At 34.9% G+C, this 18,444-nt stretch overlaps 2 protein-coding genes across 5 annotated transcripts in view; one reads left to right on the forward strand and one right to left on the reverse strand.

The window, feature by feature from the left end:
- The window catches only part of LOC123874886 (ribosome-binding protein 1-like), a 29,677-nt gene extending 19,906 nt beyond the window's left edge, over positions 1–9,771 (reverse strand). Inside the window, exons 1-8 of one of the 4 annotated variants that reach the window (XM_045920434.1) lie at positions 9,588–9,771; positions 8,714–8,938; positions 7,462–7,641; positions 6,013–6,186; positions 4,580–4,757; positions 3,799–3,996; positions 846–991; positions 30–142 (exon numbers count right to left, since the gene is read on the reverse strand). In XM_045920434.1, coding sequence (XP_045776390.1) covers positions 30–142; positions 846–991; positions 3,799–3,996; positions 4,580–4,757; positions 6,013–6,186; positions 7,462–7,641; positions 8,714–8,914 — 1,190 coding nt within the window. In that variant the 5' untranslated portion in view covers positions 8,915–8,938; positions 9,588–9,771. Of the gene's footprint in view, positions 1–29; positions 143–845; positions 992–3,798; positions 3,997–4,579; positions 4,758–6,012; positions 6,187–7,461; positions 7,642–8,713; positions 8,939–9,261; positions 9,383–9,587 lie in introns of those variants that run through there. The other 3 variants (XM_045920436.1, XM_045920435.1, XM_045920437.1) reach the window with 3 other exon arrangements.
- A 666-nt stretch (positions 9,772–10,437) lies between these two features.
- On the forward strand, positions 10,438–17,833 carry LOC123874766. Its single transcript, XM_045920256.1, has 4 exons — positions 10,438–10,720; positions 11,562–12,790; positions 13,240–13,420; positions 15,866–17,833. Exons 1-4 carry the CDS (start codon positions 10,627–10,629, stop codon positions 17,374–17,376), a joined length of 3,015 nt encoding a protein of 1,004 aa, XP_045776212.1. The 5' UTR covers positions 10,438–10,626; the 3' UTR covers positions 17,377–17,833.
- Positions 17,834–18,444: the final 611 nt, after the last annotated feature.

Here is an 18,444-nt window from a genome sequence, read left to right on the forward strand (position 1 = left end):
AAGTATTAAAAATAATTTATTATACATACCGGAGCTCTTGAACTTTAGCTTTCACAGCTTTGGACGCTTCTAGTTCATCTGCTAGGGCTTTTTCCTTGTCGGCTAGTTGTTTTTTCAACTTTTGCATCGGATCATTGGGGCCCTGTAAGAATCAATATGTTTTTTTTTGTATTTTGATTTTTTCAAAACACTGTTAATATGTGATTTTGCCATGTTAATCATGACTAATATTCAACTTTCCCCTTCAGCTAACCGTAAAACTCGTGCTAAGAGTAGGTACGAAAATAGTGCAACGGGTAGGGTTTGACCGCCGACCTTTCGTATTTCAGTAAGCACTTTTACTTTAACCGTTGTATATAGGGGCGCAAATTGCATTAGTGGTTCGCCAACGAAGACCTTGCGTCCTATTATTTGTGAATTTCAAAGTTTTTTTTATTATTTTTGTACACAATCAAAGTACACAGTCTGGTAGTAGTTTTTGTACAAAATATTTGTTACAAACTAATAATAAAAATCAGTGGACAAAGGTGAAGTTTATTTCTCTATAATAGATAGATAATTAAATACACCAGCTCAAAGATTTGTATGTAAATGCCCATGTAACTATAAAACTGCATGTTTCTTTTATAATGTACATAAAGAAAAGGTCGGATTTTTCGAAATGCTCGTGGGATAGAGAATAATGAGGATTTATATCTTCGCTGAGCGAAGCCACAGGCGGTCACTAGTAAAAATGAATGTACAACCTGTTAACTGTGCATCTGAAGTAGATGACGTCATAATGCGAGAAAGAGAGTGTTGGATACGAGAGACGTAGCAAGAGAACGGGAGGAGGGTTGCTATACCTCCGTCCACTCCGAGTGCGCCGGCAGGGGGTCGTGGTGCTTGTTGAGCAGCGCGTCCGTCAGGATCTGTATCTCGTCGCGCGACAGCGTCGCCTGGCGCACCACGCGCACCAGCTCACTCACCGCCACGCCGCCGCCTTCCCCGCCTGCCGAACAAACAACAACAATTAGGCCCAGAAAAGACGGCACAATGCAACTGCAACGAAATACAGATAAGTTTAAAACCGTGATCCATACATGGCGCAATCATACTGTGATGAAAATGTCTCAGAATAATTCTAGTTTTCTTGAAAGCAGCATATCGATCAATAATAATAATTTAATATATCGATTTCTAGAGACAAAGATATTATTGAGAAAGAAACGTAAACGAAGAACGATGAGGATACATCCTATACAGAAATATGAAATCACGTAACTAATCGGTAATGCGTTCCAACCGCGTCTCGAACTAGTTGCCACATGTGTAGTTTCATATAAGACAATATAGACATGAAACTAAAGATTAATTCGAGGTGCAATGTCATCTCTTTTGAGTTGCATAGTGTGTTCTAAGCCTTACTCGACAAGTTCAATAACTGGTAAAGGGCCGCCATGTTTGGAGCTCGCTCATAGATGTCGTTTTACCCAAAGGTGCGAGTTACGATGTAGTATGTGCCGCTACGCACATGTGTTAGTCACACAGCGTACAGTCTTCACTTAATTTTGTTATCATTTCACTGCCAATGATTAAAATCTGCATTATAATAATATGATAACAAATAAATTAATCTATTTGATTTTTCATAAGTAATGCTATACTTATCGTAGACAGATTTTAATAACATAAGTTATTTTATTTTTATTACATCGAATAATCGTAAACTTTTACGTATTTATTTATTACCCTAACTTAGTTTTTGATGAAATATAAAATTAGTAACAAAAGTTTTTTGGTCCTAGGTTGGTAGGATTCCATACCCGAAGAGTGCCAACGTCTGTCCATCATTTGTCGGTCAGAGGACTGTATCGCGTCAACCATAATAGGTAGAGAGTTGCACAAAATATTTGTTTCTATTAACGATTTAACAACAAAATATACTTAGTAATACTTTCAAAATGACCGCATTGCAAATAAAAAAAAAAGTGTTATTTCTTAAACATACTATGGTATGAAACCCTTTGGGTGCGAGTCCAACTTGCACTTGGCGGTTTTTTGGTTTTGATAAGAAATAATATGTATGAAATAATGTTGCTTCAACCATCAGTTCAGAAAATACATTGTGTTATATTATGTATATAAGAATGACTTAATGTTTTGTCTGTTTGTCCTTTGACTATTCGGGAAGCGTTCATACGATTGATTTGAAACTTTGTACGATATTGTCACCACTTGCGGGAAAGTTTCGGGCATAGTAGCATTCAACGTAAAATAACTGACGCACGAGTCGCATAGCAAAACACGCCGGACATTACAAAGGATTAAAGTCCACTGAACTCAAGGGGCCTGCATACTTGCATTTTGAATCATGCATGCACTGCATGTAATTAATTGCTCATGTTAGTTTATGAAGCATGTTATCTTATCTATTTTTCGCGGAAAAGATTAAGGCCCATACCAGACATGACGCTTTTAGCATCAGTGACCAGCAATTTTGCAGCTGCATCGCATTTTGGCGACCTTCTGTGGTCAATCGCTGTATTACAATCGCTACTAATACTATAAATGCGAAAGTGTGTCTGTCTGTCTGCTACATTTTCACGGTCCATCCGTTAACCGATTTTGACGAAATTTGGTACAGAGATAGCTCGCATCCTGGGGACGAACATAGGCTAATTTTTATCCCGGAAAATCAAAGTTTCCACGGGATTTTAAAGATCTAAACTCATGCGAGTGAAGCCGCGGACATCATATCTAGCAATAAATAAAATCAACTTGATCGCTGCGATTCTACACATTTCTACAGTTTTTTTTTCTATAACAACTCGAGGTTCAATAAGAATTGTATCGGATTCTTATTGGAAAGGTACGTGGCTAGCAGTTAGCATTTGGGCAGAGTAATAAAGACTTCCCACGTTTGGTATTGAATGGTATTTTAATCGCATAAGCTTTGAATGCTATTATCTTATCTAATCGTTCAAGTGGGCCTTTTAAGAAGTTGAGATAATCTATGCACAAGGAACCAAAGGCTTAATTTGGAACTCGTGGAACTGGATAATTAGATGTTGTGATAGCACTCGCGCTCTGATCGAATAATTTATTTTGCCATTCATTTTTTTAGATAAATAACCTCTACGTGTCGAACCTGTGTTCTTCGCGTAGGTTTTGGGAGGACATTCCAATAATTCGATAAAAACCTTCATGGACACATTTTAAATATTTTTTTGTGATATAACCACAAATTCACGGTTTTCGGAATTTTTGGAAAGAACCCTGTACGTTTTCTTGACAGACACGACAGACAGACAACGAAAGTCGATCGAACGAAAAACGATCCTATAAGGGTTCCTTTTATCCTTTTGAGGTACAGTACCCTAAAAATTGGAAAAATATTCCTCTATAAATGTGGACCAAAGATAAATGTAACTTGTAATTCACACACTACGTTTGTAGACTTTGTAAATATTTACAATTTCAATTACTATATCCACTGTGCATAACATGGTTACTGTTACTAAATAAAATTGGTATTGCCAAGTCTACTTTTTAGAGTTACATTGAATTACAAATCAGTTGTGGATGAAGTAATTTGATAAGTTATTACTGTGGCTAGCTCCGTTTTGTAGACAATCTCTAAACTGATCTTAATCCATCAATCCAGATTTTAGACCTGTCATGTCTAAGATCTGGATCTATTGCAATAGCTTGTCCGTGGTCAGCTCGCTCAGCTGTGGTACCACTTTCAATGTTGGTGAATCTACTCATCCCATCAACACTAGCATGACTAGAGTAAGTGCCAGTGAAGATACTCACCCATTAGTGCGAGCATGTCTTGGTCGGTCTTCTTCTTCTTGGACTTGGCGGGCGGCGAGGGCGCGGGTGCAGGTGTCCGCACCTGTTGCAGTAACTTGTCCGTGGTCAGCTCGCTCGGCTGCGGGGCGTTCAGCGGCGGCACCACTTCCTCGGCGACTTCCACAATCTCCGATACTACCTTCTTCTCACCCTTTTTTACTGGAATTTAAAAAATTCTAGTTAAAGCCATCAGCACGTTATGTGAAGTAATAATGGATAGGCCATAATAGTGTGGGGCGCCATTAAGCAAAATAGACCAACGATATAAAGAGGGTGGCTGGATAAGGAAGACTGATGACTAGGTGTGGTGGTGTTCTTTGGGAAAGGCCTATAGTTCAGCAGTTTGTTTTCACAGAGTGTGTATTTCTAGTGCCGCTATAACAACAAAAATGATGATAAACCAAAATAGTGAATTTCAAAATGGCCGCCATGCAAATAAAAAAAAATACGGAACCTTTCGTGTGCGAGACTGACTCGCACTTGATCGGTTTTTTAACTCTTAATAGATAATATCCTTTTACATAAATAGAATTATTTACACAATATGAATACAATACATAGTACATACTATATCATATACTAGCAGCCCGCCCCGACTTCGCCCAGGTTAATTATACATATATAATATACCTTTCAAAGGTGAAAGATTTTTCCAAATAGTTGCAGTGATTACAGAGATAAACATAAATTCACAAACTTCACACTCTCTCTTTAAAATAATATTAGTATAGTTTATGCAAACCTTTACGTTGTTCTTGAGGAGTTTCGTTACAAATTTGTTTTTCAGAAGTGGGGTCCTCCTTAGCTGGCTCTGGCGGGCTTTGTTTCGGTGTAGCCTTGGCGCCTTTTGATTGCTTCGATGGTTTACTTTCTTTTTTCTCTACGATTTCTTCTTTTTTCTCTTCTTTCTTGTCTGATAGCTAAAGTTTAAAAATTTGCCATAGAATTCAATTCTTATTAGATATCTTTTCGAATTGCAAATGTAAAAAAAAACTAAGTAACAATAGAACTACCCAACCAGTTAAAAAATATAAATACTGATTTTAGCTATAAAGAAATTCTACGGAAAAGCAAAAAATTATTGCCTAGAAAAGTAAGGGTCCGATTTTTAAGTCATAACACAGAATGCTTTAATATGTACAATAAAATATAGTAACCCAGGTTATGGTGCCATTCTAGGTTCGCAATAGATATACCAAACATAAAATCAGTCTGAAGAAAATAAATACAGGTGCATAATATTAATAAACACAAAAATAAGAAACTTGCATACATTTTATGTTACAGCCAAGAGTTCCAAAAATAAGCTACACAGAGATTTTATTCAAAGAGTAAATATTCAGAGAATCAAAGCGATTGTTGCAAAACCTATGTTGTTGCGCATTATTCTAACAAGCAAATAAGGCTAATACCGTAAAATGCATAACAATTAATACCATTCACGCATGCACTCATCGTAAACTTGATATCAAAGGTTTTTAAACTCAACATTCTGAGCAAATTTACCATTTCATCCTAGGATAGTTTAAATAAAAAATAACGAAACATTACGTTCACTAGAAAAAAATAACTCTAGTCACATAAAAATTGATTAGGGAGGTGTTGCCAACTTTCTTGCTTTAATATAATTTATCAAAAGGTGTTCTTATAGTAAAGTTTATGTATTTGTTTTCTAAAATTAAGAATCCTTCTAAACAGTGTATGTACTGTGTTAAAAGTATCAATACAAAAAATGTATAAAAGGCAAGTATAGTATATCATTTTAGTATTTAATGTGTTAGGTTTATTAACAAATGTACTAGTAACTAGATGAAGCCCGCGACTTCATCCGCGTGACTTAGGTTTTTTAAAGTTCACGTGGGAACTTAGATTTCAGGACAAAAAGTAGCCTATCCAGTAGCCTGTCCATCTCTTGGATGCAAGCTATCTCTGCATTAGCTCTGCACCAAAGTTCGTCAAATCAGGTGAAATGGATGGACTGTGACAAGCTAGTGGACAGACAGACATACTTTTGCGTTATAATATTAGTATAGACAATATGAATATTTAAAATGTAGGTAAGGTGAATCATTTTAGTATTTAGTGTATTAAGTGAATATCTATTTTACAAATGTATGTTAACAAATTATTTTTGGCAACACAGGTGGGATCTTAGGATGGGAACAAGGAACTCACTTTTTCTAATGACGATTGCAACAACTCCAACTCATCCTTGGGATGCATTTCCTCAAAGTGGTTAGAGACGTCCGCGTTGGGTGTGGCCGCCGCGCTCGGATCACTAATACAGCTCGGATCCTCTTTATTTATTAAAATCGGCCTTATTTTAGGATCTTTGCCGCGTTTGCGAATCTGCATACAGAGGAATATTCTTCCATAGATAGTGTCTCAATACCCTGTTCATCGAGACGAGCTAATAGGGTAGTAAGAAACTGACAGTGGACGCAGGTTGGAAGATCACTTTGCGGCCAAAATAACTGACGTTACTTAACTGTCAGACTAACTTGACTGACAGACTTAACTGTCAGACTTACTTGACTGACAGACTTAACTGTGGTGTTTTTTGGTGGTCCTTTCTAGGTTTTGATTTTGCTAAACGTACACTGCAGCCAGATTGGTATGGTATGGCGTTTGAATCGCTCTTTAATCTAGGGAACTAGAGCACTGTATATCAATGCAATATCTATTACTAACGCGACACCAGTGAGGAGAAAATATGGAAGCTCACTCATTAGCCTCGTCGTGGTTTGCTTATTGGAATTCATTGTGTTTGCTTCATAACGGAATGTTTCTCGAACTGAGTCTTGTTACATTGTTGAACTGGCTTGCTCGCTGGACTGTTTCCAGTTTCCTAACTTTTGATGTTTCATTTATTTTACACTTACAATAACAATATCTCAATACTGTACAGGTGAATAAATGACCTAAAATTAGCAATCTTTTAGGTGTATTTAGGAAATGGTCACACTCACATTCCAATCACAATCATAGTGTGTCCTTTTCAAGAGAGAGCGCCCTACGTTAGCTCGACTTCCTGAACAAGGTATATTTACCAACTATCAACTAATAATTTTATCCTATCTGGACTTCTATATTTTATATCAATAAATAAATGTAGTATCTCAGTGAGAAGTGCAGTTGTTTGTGCTATATCAATAGGCTTAACTTATGGGTTTATTTACATATAAAAGGTAAAAGTGCAGCCAACATTTCTTTTATCAATGTGAAGGTCAATTACAATTTACAAATCAATCTAGATTATACTCAGATGTTACTAAAATAAAAATCTACTTTTACCTTCTACACCCACTTAATTGCACAAGATTATGCTCTTACAATGTTTTCTTCAAACTTGCATAAATATTGATAAGAAATACAGTAAAATAAAATAACAACCCAATGAAGTCTCGCAAGCAGATATAATGGGATCTCTGAGTTATGCATGCATAGCTGAACCAAATGATAAGTTATGATTTATTTATGTTTCATAATGAGCAGCTTTTATCAAGCAATTTGTGAGACCAAAATAACTTTTTTGATAACATTTTTTCCTGATTATAATTATTATTTGCAGAAATAGCATAGATAATAGAAACTTTACATTGATGAGATAGAATTGGCAAGTACCTTCACATTGACGTTTGGTGGGTTATCAGTGGGTAGTTCAACAACTATGGATGAGCTGAACTCAACGTGAGGCTTCGGTGGAACAGACTCATCTTCCATGCCACTCTCAGCTGGCGCCTCACTTTCAGGCTCACTTCCTGTTGCTGCTGTTGGATTTTCTTTCTTTTCCTTCTTCGCTAACTACAGAAAATAATGAAATTTTAGTTAGTCTGACAACAGGTTTACAAAAATGCAAATGCATCAAATAGGCATGATTACTCTCTTTAGCACACTTATCTACAAATTGAATAGTTAAGGTATTACAAATGTTGTCTATCTGTGAAAGATTTTTTGCAATAGTTGTGGCTCTAAAATCAATGGTTTCAGTAATGGGTATAGTGCATAAATTTTCTTCTTGCTCTGTGTCAACTGTCATTCTAATTTTTTTCATGAGATTTGGTTCACGAGATACAACCCACTGACAGACAGACAGACTAGTAATAGGGGCCCGTAGGCTACCTTCAGGTAAAGAACCCTAAAAAATGTTCATTTGTTTTAGACACAGCTCACAAACTACATTTTTTTCTAGGCTACCTGCAATCAACATAGTTGTTATAGACTATAAGTAGGTGTTTATAAGTGTACCACAGACAGACAAACACCAAAATTAAATTAACATCTGATCCTTTGAGCATGGAACTCTAAAAAAAGGTTAGTTCAGTAAAGTTTAAGAGCTAAAATTGTATTTCTGCACATTGAAATATTTAATTTGACGTTGTTTTATTGACATGATTCCTGATAACAGAATTCTGACTATAAAAATATTTATAACATATTTTATTGTTTGCATGACTTTTCTTTGTGAATGCAGAGATTACCGACAAATATAATTATTTGTCAATACTTATCTCTTCACTTGAATAGTATCAAATATTCTTCATAGCTTTGTATGAGTCAATTGGATGGCCAAGAAGCTGCTGCTATTCCTGGTGAGTGTCAGTAATGGATGGGAGCAGTAATGGTGGTTATTACAATAAGTTAGCAATGGTCTACATGACAGAGTTTGGAAGAGCCCTGCACAGCTGCCAATACCAAGATGAGTGGATTTTAGGTTTAAAAATACTGGAATTTTTTTGATTATTTGGGATAAAAGTAGCTTCTGTCCATCTTATGATGCAAGCAATCTCTGTGCCCATCAAAATAGATTACATGGATGGGCAATGAAAAGGTAGGTATTTATATTGGTATGGATGGTGCTATGATTCTTAGTTACCTTTTTATTAGCTTTCTTGTTGGTCTTTTTCGACTTATTCTTGTTGTCAGCTAAAGCTAACAGTTCACTGGTTGCTCGTCGTTGCTGAGCTATGGCTTCTTCATAGCTGGTTCCCGAGGCTGAGAAGAGCCCCATGAGGAGCAGTACAGCCACCCCCACTACACCTACTCCACACAGCACTAGCAATGCCTGCAGCTCCATTTGAAAGCTGCTGCAAGCACCAATCTATTGCGATTAAATATATCACATATTAAATATATCAACATATATCAGTTATGTTTTTATAAATGTATAATATAATATGTTGTAATGTAATATGTTTTTATAAAAGTTTTAAATAAAATCACCTGAGTTAAAATATAGTGAAGCTATACAAAAGTTGCATTACAACTACACCTTATACACTTTATATTCAAAAAGGTAAGTTATAACTGAATAATGCTACATTTAAATACATTAAAAAAAGGTAAAATGTCTTGGCATTATTAACAAATAATTAATTGTGGATTATTATTCAATGATTGCGGTATGTTCATTTTCCGACGTACCTCCTTAGTTAAATAGGTATATTACGAAGTCAGTAATACAATTTGGGTTATACAAAAACCACAGTAGATTGTAAAGCTCGCTCAATATGAATACAGGGGCTGACACGTAAGCAGTGACACATGTCAAAGGTTATTGACAGTATTCATGCCATTCTACTATGGTATCTAAAAAGACGGTTAGATTTATGTTATTTCCATAGCATGATCCGAATGAAATACTTTAACTACGAAAGTAAAATATAAACAACTAATTTACATAATAAAAGTTTGCTGAGGATCTATTTGATTGCTGTAATAAGCGTAATGTAAGTGGATTAAACGCTTACCGAAGAGAAATACAATAAACTGGAACAACTATCTGAAACTTGTAGGTTTCATACACTAGAATGGGAAATTAAACTAAACTATGACAATAATTATAAATTAAACAGAAAAACAAGTTAAAAACGCTCTCAATTTTTATCAAACGACCGACAACCACCGACATACCACTACCACCGACGATTGACAGATTGAGAGATTGCCACCACTGACAATGACAACTGACAAGTGATAGCTCTGTAGACAAGCAGTGCTGCCAACTGTTTTTCAAGCTTAGTTTTCAAGGAATGCTATAGACATCATGCTATTAAAATAGCATGCTTGTTAAGGTGGAAGCGACGGGCCTGCGAAATAAAATAACCATAAGCCTACGTTGTCATATTAGTTTACAAATTGCGAAAAACCAAATTAAATTTGAATTTCGCGGGCGGGCCGGTCTCATGCCCCATGGCTAAGCCATGGCTCCATATGCCATGGACGTACTATACCATATGCTCTTTATTAAGTTTACTGTATATGTACATTTGCTTGTGAAAAGCAGCTCGTTTTAAACATGCTCATGGATAACAATGCTTAAAGCATTTATTCAGCTGCACATACTAGGTATTAACTAGTAAGCTCTCTACCAGCGCAGTAGCGTATAGTAAAAAATGAAATACCAAGTAGCTCTACGCATAAAAATGAATAAAATCATCAATGCTGCTTAGTGCTCATAGTTATTTTACGCTCGTCTACTAGCAATTGAAGTTGGTTAAAAGTTGGTGCATGTATAGACGATTTAACATACTTTATAACAGCTGCTTTTGTTATTATTGCCATTTGCAATGATAATCTGTGATGATAATGTAGGTACTCTTTTGCTCTTTGGTCATTTGTCTTTGTCAAAAATACAAAATGAACAGCTGTCCCTAAATTACTTATAAAATCTATAATGAGACGTAAATTAAGCAAAAACTGTAATTAATATATGTTGTGTAAAAAAAATTACATTGTTTTCGTGCGTCAAGTTAATATATTTAGTTAGTCGTTGATTGCATAAAGAGAATGTCGATTCCTCCACTAGTTTGCAGCACTCCTCCACCACCCGAGCAGTGCGATGACGACAAAGACCACGAAGATTTTGATATAACATACAATTGTAAGTTAAATATTTCCTCTCTAACGTACTGTATACTTAATAGTTAAAAAATCTGCATGTAAATAACCTTTATTTAATTAGGCCTTGGCCTAAAAAAAGTTCCCCATGATGCAGATTACAAGTAACAACAACAAAACTTAGTGTTCCTGTTTGACTTGGTTTTTGATTACTTAGTACAATATTTTTAGATACTGTTGTTAACCACTTTCTTGTTATTTACTTTGTTGTATTACATACTATTTTCCAAATTGTTATCTAAATATATTATGTATAAAAGGAAAAGGTGACTGATTGATCTATCAACGCTCAGTTCAAACTACTAGATGGATCATGCTCGAACTTGGCATGCAGATAGCTATTATGATGAAGACATCCAATAAAAAAGGATTTTTGAAAATTCAACCCCCAAGGGTGTAAAATAGGGGTTTGAAATTTGTGTGATCCATGTGGAAGTCTTCTAAAAATTTTGAGGGTCTCTTAAATATGCTATATGAAAAAAATTATTGTCCTAATATCCATAATCATTCAGAAATTAGTAGTTATACCTTTCAACCAAAGAGATTAAAAATATTTACATATAGTTTTAGTAGTATCTTTGAACTATTATTCAGAAAGCACATCTTAGTCCTATAAAAAAGTGCTACTACTCAGGCTAAGGGCCAATAGCTATGGCCCCTCCCTATGGGGAGCTCTTGGACAAAATTTGCACTCAGAAACTTGTTAAGCAGGCTGTATACGTAATACCTGTAGCTGTGCACCTAAGGTGAATAGCCTTGCAAAGCTGCATTTTTTTCTGTTATTGAATTGATAAACACTGATTTTGATAATATCATAATTTCAGTATCACAAGAAGATGATGAGGATAGCAATGAGTATAATTATGGAAACTATTCTTCTTACAATATATATCAAGCATCAGAAAATGTAGAAAAAGAAAAATGGAATGCAAATCTAACCAATGTATCTGAAAGTAAAGGTGAACAAACAAAGGACTCTGAAGAAATATTAAATGGAGTTCATTGTGATACCACTGATGAATTAGTTAAGGAAAGAATACCAAAATTTGAAGAGAGTGTTGTTGAAGATTTAAATTTGATAGTTAACAAGGATTTAGTACATTCCAATGACATTGCGTCTAAAGAATTTGAGACTGAAGCTGGTGTTGAGATTGAATGTACAGACAAACAGACAAGAATACAAGATGAAGGTGGTACAAATATTCCCATTAAAGATGAAAGTACAGACATTAGTGTTTCTACTCTAATAAATAAATTAAGCATTCCTGGTGAAAATGAGATTTTAGATGATAAAAATGAAGAAATTCAAGTGAATAATGAAGAAAGTGCTACAAATGATGTACATGATATTTCCTTAGTAGCTGTTTTAACTGAACCTGTGACCATTGAAACTGAAGAAATCACTTTTACAAATGAAACAGAAATTACTGTTGATCAAAATGCTGTGATACAAGTTAAAGATAAACCTCCAGTTGATGATGACTTTGGAGATTTTGAAGACTTTCAATTTACATCAACTTCTGAAAACTGTCAAGTTCTATCTGTTAATAATGAGAATCCATGGGATAATCCGACAGAGAATGAAGGTCCAGAGTTTGGTGATTTTACTGCTAATTTTGATTTTAAAGAAACAAAGCAAGTTGAAAGCATAGCAGATGACATATCATGTAAAGAATTTAAAACAAGCACATCTATGGAGGATGATAATGAAGATTTTGGCGACTTTGATGATTTCAGATCTTCTGATAATACAGAAACTGTTGCAGATGTTAGTGAATCAATGTCTACACCTGATGTTACTCTATGGAATGTTAATTCATCTGCTAGTGACCTCCAAATTGTTGATAGTATAAACACTGTATTGACTTCAATATTTGCCAATGAAATACCTGAACTAGAAAATGAATTGTTAGGAAAATTAGAGTCATGTTTGAGTGTAACATGGGGTCACCTCATTGATATTGAAGTTAGACAACCATATATGGTCAACTGGAATAACTCATTGGGACAGAAAACTCTTCTTAAAGCTCTGTGCATTGATTCTAGAAATATCGTAAGTTTACCACCATTTTATTATTTTAACTTATTAGCAGATATTTTATAACAATATACTGGGTAGGTATTATTTTATTGCTAGTTATGGACATCCATCTATACTCTATACATGGAGAGAAGTTAATATAGGGCTTTCTCTGTTATGTAAGCCCATACAAATGACAAAGCCAAAGAAGTCAGTGGGCGTAAACCATTTTGAGTAACCAACCAATTACTAATTTAAAACAAGAAACAAATATGGAAAACCTTGTTTTTTTATTTGTATCCTGTATTTTTTATTTGTTAGTTTAGTTTAGAACAAAGTTTAAATAAAAAGCTATTTTTGTACATGTGGTAAGGCAAGGTTGCTCCAACCTAGACTTTTACTAAGCATAATTGTCGCCAAGCTCAAACCTATCTTGCAACAAAAGAAATGTAGTAATGGAAGCTTATGTTATTTATATTTAGTTGTTTGGACCAAAATGGAATTACAACACGCCGAAATATGCCGTCAACCTCACCGTGGCGCCCTTACAGCCGCAGAAACAATTCACCCCCTCTGGCAGTTCTAGTAATGAATCTGCTGAAAAGGTTCCTTACAAGGAGGCAGGTGCATGGGTGGATCCTTTTACACCTGATGGACAAGAATGTAAGTAACAATACATTGAAATTTTTATTTTAAGCTATTTAAGCTAATTACTAAAAATTACTATGCTAAAGTTTTTTAATCAAACACCATGGCACAATTGCAGAGTGAAGTAGAGCTGAGGAGTGTATTCCTTGATGACAATTCCAACAAAGCTTTATTCAACTTGAGGTAGCGGTTTCGGGATGCCTTTACTGTCATCCAATATCGAAAGAGTGATTAACTGCAAAAATAGACTCATACCAAAAACTTGTAATAACTGATATGTATTTCGAAAAAGTTTTACTTTTAAACTAACTAAAAACTTGGTCCCTATAGTATTATTTTTAGAAACAATACTCAAGAAATTTTTAGTGATAAATGATAACACAAAAATAATTACTTATTGTAATTAACCGCTTTTTAGATATAGGACGACAGTTTAAGTCTCCTCCAATATTGTTTTTACTATGCCAATTTCAAAGGCATGACAAAGTAAATAAAGTTGAGTTTTAGGTTGTTATCAAAAAGGTGCTGCTCTTCTTCAGTGAGAGCTTTACTCTGTAGGTATGCATCCAGCATAATATATACAAGATGCGGTCGCTCGTGCCCAACTATCGGTTTACAACGATAGCGTGACAATACTTTGTATTTTATGAAATTCAATCTAATATAGACTTTATACAGTAAATAGTGAGAGGCATATTCCCAGTTTCAATCAGATTTTACTTGATTTCAATTTATTATATTTATTCTTGGTCTGACTTCTCAAGTTACCCCTTTATAAAACTAAATTCATATTACTATAATTTTATTGCTCTACATAACATTCAGACCTTGCAGATTTTGTTAACCCAAATAGACAGTTTCTTATGTTGGTTTTTCAACATGGTTAGGTAAAAAAATTAAATGACTTTTTGGACTTGCTAGAAATTGCTAGTTTTAGTAGAAAAACTATATTTTAAATGCATAAACACAAACTACGTGCCTGATGTTGGCAGCTATGAAAATAAGACTTAGATTGCTAATTTGACTACCTAATTCTGTTTTACACAATTTCTAAACTAAAATAACAGATCAAAATGTATTGCTATCCCTTTCATAATCCTTCCTGTGGAAAAGGATAGCACTAGATTTAGGCTTATCAATTCAAGACCTAATGTATAAAAAATCAACAATTTATATAGAATTATGACAGAAGTCAGGGTGCAGTTGCGAATCCGGAGTCTCATGGCTCCAGTAATAAATAGGCATCTCAATTTGATCAATTTTAGTAGTTAAATAATATTTGAACACTATTGCAGCTCGTATTACATCTGATGCTAATCATAAGTTTGTCACACTGTTTTATTAACTCTTTTGCATGTCTTGCACATGGATTCACATCACTCACCTATGCATATATCGCTTCTTCCTAACTCCCAAACACCCAAAATCCATTAGACACCTATGCTGAAGCTCTACTCCTTGACTTAGAGCACCTAATGGCCACTTTAGACCAAATGGCTCACAAACACTCTACATTAAAAATATCTGAGCTACTTTCACATGGTAAGTTGTATAAAATTTAGAGCAGTTGACTCAATGCAACATTGTGGCTAATTCACGCACGCAATCTCTAAACTAAACCTGTGACTAAACTATGTACGGGTCTAAATCAAATTCTATACTTTTTGGCACTGTGCATTATGAAAGGGATAGCAATATTTAGACCTGTCATATTAGCTTACCTTATAAATGTTGTACATCTGAATTAGCCACATTGATTATGTATTTGTATGAATTCACTTGTTCTGCTGTCTATCTGGCCTAAAACATGAATTGACGTTGACAACGAAGCATCCATTTATGAGCCTCTTTAGACTCGTTATGCACTGCATCCAATCTTAGTCGGAGAATTCGCGATCCGACGTAGCTGTTGTACTATTTGTATGGAGCGTAGCGCACTACATCCAAACATCTGGAAAACTTCAGATCGAGAATTCTCAGATTTGGATCGGCTCCAGTACGTAAAGAGCCAGACGGTATGCAACACTTTTGGCTATTAACTTTTAATAATTAAACTTAAAGTAATGAAATGTTTGTCACATTGTAATCAGTCAGTTTGTTGTAAATTAATTTTACTGAAATGTGTTTGTATATTTGTACAAATTCGAAGTTTCTGTTTTAACTGTAGAAACATTTATGCAATGGTAGCATTAGTAGGAGCGAAAAAGTTTTTTTTTCACTTGCACTGATACAATCTCTTGAAATAACAACTCTGAAGGCTGAAAGCATATTCTGACGCGTCATTTCTAAGATTTTTCGAATTAAACTAATTTGCAACTCTACTATGTTCTGAACATAATATTGTAAAAAAATGTCAAATGTTTGAGTCAAACAATTTTTTAAATAGCCTTTAAATGTTTCTATTCCAAACAACAATTACTGTACTCGATAGTTTACTTATGAAACTATTATATGTTTCAGCTTGCAATACAGAAAATAAAAATGTGCCCACCGAGACAGCCATTAGACCAACAGACTTAGATGTGTTTGAAAGTGACACAACTACGAAATTAAACAAAATTTATTCAAGTACAATAAATGTGCAGCCAGTACGACATATTAATCTACCCGACACGCACATATTTACGCCTACCGATTCAGAAACTCCAAGATCCAAAACAATTCACTATGACAGTGGTCCGTCTGGTCTCATTCCTCAACCAGTTCAAGAAAGTAAGAAAAGCCAACTAGAAAATTCATCGTCTCAATTAAACGAGACTGTCGATAAAGAGTATTGGGATTTTCAAGTCTTCAAAGGATCCAACACAATCAGTCCACCAACAAACGCAATTACTCAAACAAGTGAGGAAACTGCCGTCAATTCCATCTCTGACAGTGTTATAGCAAAAGCTAGTATGACATATCAAACACAGATCTTGCAGCCTATAAAAATTGACCCTATTATGCCTACACTGAATTGGCCAGATCCAGGAGAGGTTAAGGAAACATTTGATGACTTTTCCGATTTCATATCGAGCACTTCATGGAATATTGAAAAAGATAATCATGCACCCACTACCTTAGATACACATAAAGATATACAGAATGTTAAATGTCCTAAAGAAGAAGTATTCGCAACTGACAATGTGGATGATGAATTTGAAACGTTTCAATCTGCACCAGCTTCTTCCTCAGCCGTGGACTTCAGTTTTGGAACAACTGTCGGGTCTCAAATCTCACCATCAGAAAATCTCACAATGAAAAGTGTTGCAAACTGTGATAATCCACCAGTGAAAGTGGGAAATAAGAATACTAAAAAATCTAATAGTGTAATTTTAAATAATCAAAGTTCCTCTACGTCAATTATTAGTTCTGATGTACAAGAATTTAATTTTCCACAATCAACAATTCAAAACTTTAGCGCTGATATATTGCAGCCGACAAGCGCCAGTAGTAGTGGATTGAATCGTCACCAGCATAAATCAGACCAAATCTTGCAACCCTTGTCATTAGAAAGTTACTCACAAATCAATTGGCCAAATCCTGGAATTGATTTGCAAGATTTGTCGCGATTTAATCCAATCAATAGTCTCCATTCATTGAAAAGCGACTCGAGCACGAGTGGCAATAGTAAAAATGCATCGCCTGCACATAACTCGGCCAATGCGGTGCCTAACCCGACGTCAGATGATGATATTTGGGGGGACTTCGTGTCGAGCGCGCCGAAGCAACATCCTACTCCTAAAAAAACTACATTCGCGGATGACGATGAGTGGACTGATTTCGTATCGAGTCCCAGTATGAAACCCCAAAACGGCCTGAATACTATTAGCTTTAATGTTCATACAAATTTAAGTATGCAAAAATCGGGCCAAAATAACTTCGGACCTAGAAACAATCAAATCCCTCTCGATATCCCAACTTTAAATTATATCACGCCAAAATCTAGTAGTCGTGAAATATATTCCGAAAAGCATTTCCAAAATTTATAACAGTACTGTAATTATTTTCTATAATATACATATTATTATTATGTACTTAAGTTAGATATATAAGCTATATGTAAATAGTGTGGTGGTGGGATAATGTCAATATTGTTAGCAAGTGATATCCTAGTTAAATTATTTTCGAGTATAGTTAACAGTTTTACCTTAGCACTTTTCACCTTGAATTTCTCGAGCACAGTATTCAGCACGGAAAACTTAATGATATGGAATAAAATATTATGTTTTTACTTTTTATTAAAAGACGAACCCGTCCTATTTATTTGTATTAATTATACATTTTTCTTGCGATTTATTTTAAAATGTATGACTATGATGTAATTTATTTTAGAAAAAGCAATATTTATAAATACCAAGTATTACGATTGTCTGTATATAATGTTAAAAATGTATAAAATGTAAAAATAGATAATTTTATCATCACAATAAAAGATTGTATTATTTATGTTGTTTTTATATTAAAATTTAAAAGAAAGAAATGTGGCATATTTTCCAATGGCTAGGTTATTCCACCAATGAAGTGCTGGATTGAAATGTATGGATTACTTGACCAATGAGTTTATATAGCATTTAATGATTTAAGTATTAAATATATCACTTAGAAAAATATCGTGAGTGCATTTTTTGCCTCCAATAAAGTTCTCCACAATTTTCTTAAAGATATGTGAATTCTGCCAATCCCTACTTGACTACTTGAATAGACCCGTGAAAACCTGGCAGGAAAGCTTGGACCCGATTTCCATCCGAGCGGAGAAATGTTTTCAGTCGATCTATCTATTTCATAATAGATAGATGACGTGAAATATTCACATTATCTTTCAAAAATCTAATAGGTTGACTGAAAACATCTGTCCGTGTTTAGATGGAAACCGGGCATTACTCCATGATTACACATCGAGCATTGTCTCTCGTTGAGACTGAAAAGTCGGCGAGAAAACATCTCCTAAACAGTCCGACAAGGCTATTTGCACTTGAATGAGGGCGCTGTTTAGCTTTATGCCGAACAGCGAACTATCAACAAGTGCACTTCTCAAGATGGCGGTTTTAGTTACGATT

The sequence above is a fragment of the Maniola jurtina genome, chromosome 19, assembly GCF_905333055.1.
Source record: "Maniola jurtina chromosome 19, ilManJurt1.1, whole genome shotgun sequence".
In the NCBI taxonomy this organism is placed as follows: domain Eukaryota; kingdom Metazoa; phylum Arthropoda; class Insecta; order Lepidoptera; family Nymphalidae; genus Maniola; species Maniola jurtina.